Source organism: Pteropus vampyrus, unplaced genomic scaffold (genome assembly GCF_000151845.1).
Source record: "Pteropus vampyrus isolate Shadow unplaced genomic scaffold, Pvam_2.0 Scaffold557, whole genome shotgun sequence".
In the NCBI taxonomy this organism is placed as follows: Eukaryota; Metazoa; Chordata; class Mammalia; order Chiroptera; family Pteropodidae; genus Pteropus; species Pteropus vampyrus.
The window spans coordinates 144,470-146,386 of record NW_011889338.1 but is presented as its reverse complement, the minus strand read 5'-3'; the positions used below and the strand labels follow the sequence as shown (position 1 = coordinate 146,386).

Genomic DNA, 1,917 nt, shown 5'->3' with positions numbered 1-1,917 from the left:
TGCTTTCCTTCTCAAAGATCTAGAGGAGAGTCTGTGTCTTCGCCTTTTCCAAATTCTAGGTGTCTCCTGCATTCCTTAGATTTTGTGGTGCCTTACTCCATCCCCAGAGTCAACAGTATAACATCTTGAAATTTCTCACTAGCCCTCCTGACTTTCTCTTATAAGAAAACTTGTAATTACATTGAGCCCACCCAGATAAGTCAGGATAATCTCCTCATCTGATCCTTAACTTAATTACACCTTCAAAGTGCCTTTTACCATCTAAAGTACACATTCAGAGATTCTGGAAATTTTTGCAGAGATGTCTTTGGGCGGCTATTATTGATCTCGCCATGGGAGATGTGTGTGAGTTAGAATTTGCCAACAATCAATAAGTCCTTGAGCTGAGCAGGTGGTGGGTCTCACATGGCACTCCTTGCTGATTTTCATTGATCATGATCATCTCATGGTACTGATTTACATAAAGGTGAGGCTGCACTAGACAGTTGTGCTTTGGTGGCAAGTGGCATAAAAGAGAATGTCCGTATCCATCTGAATGTAGCTGAGCAGAGGCTCAGCTATACATGGGTACAGCTGAACATAGGGGCTCAAACACCGTGAGGGTTTCCTTTCAGATAATTGGCTTTACATTCTCAGACCCATTATCTACATAAAGAGACATGGGAAACAGCAGCTGTCACTACACACACCTGGTAGCTTTGCTACTTAATAGGAACTAGATAATTTAAGCTCCTATATGCAAAATGAAATCTCAGCAAGAATTCTGATTGGCATAACCATGTCCTCTTTCCACACTGGCCAATCAGCTATGATCAGCAGACAATGATCCTGGCAGCCCCTTCATTTATTTATTTATTCATTCATTCATTCATTCATTCATTTATTTATTATTCTATTTATTGAATCCACTTTACTGATTATTTGCTATGTGTTAGTCATTATTTTAGGCTTTATAGGATTTAGAGGATCAGGACATGAGAAAGAGGAGGTTGTCATATTACAAATGATGGTCTTAATAAACCTCTTTGAGAAAGTTACATTTGTGAAGATCGTGAATGACTTAGGTGAGTGCATATCTGGGGAAAGTGTGCCCCAGGCAGAGGCTAAGGTTAATACAAAGACCCTGAGGTGGGAGGTTGCCTAGGGGCAAGGTGGCTGGAGCAGAGTGAGTGACGGGGAGCAGGGAGTGTCAGGTATAAGGGGCTGATCATGAGAGGCTTTCTCTGCCTCTGAAGGACTTTTGCTTTCATTTAGTCTGAGTGACTGGGGAGTCACTGCAAGGTTTTGAGCAGACACATGAGATAATCTGACCTAAGAGTTCAAAACATCATTCTGGCTGCTGGTTTGAATATGGATTGTAATGTGTAAGGCAGCCTGCTTGGAGCTGACTTATGCAAGCCAGGTGTGAGCTAGGTGTTAGGACCAGGGCGGGGATATTAGTGAAGGGTTGAGAAGTGGTCAGGGGGGCTATAGTTTGAAAGTAGAGCCACCAGAAGTTGTTGCCAGGCAAGATATGGGTGAGAGATAAAGAGAGGTGTCATAAATGACTCTAGGGTTTGGGGCCTGAACAACTGGAAAAATGGAATTGCCTCCACTGAGACAGGTAGAATTCTGAGTGGAGCCCAATTGCGGGGGGTGAGGAGGTGGAGGAGGAACATCAGAAGTTTACTTTTTTAAATGTCCAAATTTAAGATTCTAAATAGAGAAATATTATGTCATTCTACTTATATCAGGTACCAAGAGCAGTCAAATTAATAGAAAGAGAAAGTAGAATGGAGTTTGCTGGGGGCTGGGAGAGTAGAGGAATGGGGACTTAGTGTTTAACATGTGCAGAGTCCTAGTTGGGGTAGATGGAAAAGTTTCTGAGACAGATGGTGATGGTTACCTTACCACTGTCTGCATTCCCTAAGCCATGCT

The 1,917-nt window shown here is 42.6% G+C and overlaps 1 protein-coding gene across 1 annotated transcript in view; it reads left to right on the top strand.

Annotated features, from left to right (window-relative positions):
• The window catches only part of LOC105308207 (olfactory receptor 7D2-like), an 8,623-nt gene that overhangs the window by 6,195 nt on the left and 511 nt on the right, over positions 1-1,917 (top strand). Inside the window, 1 exon segment of the mRNA XM_011384050.1 lies at positions 948-1,064. Within this exon segment, the coding sequence (XP_011382352.1) occupies positions 948-1,064 (117 nt within the window).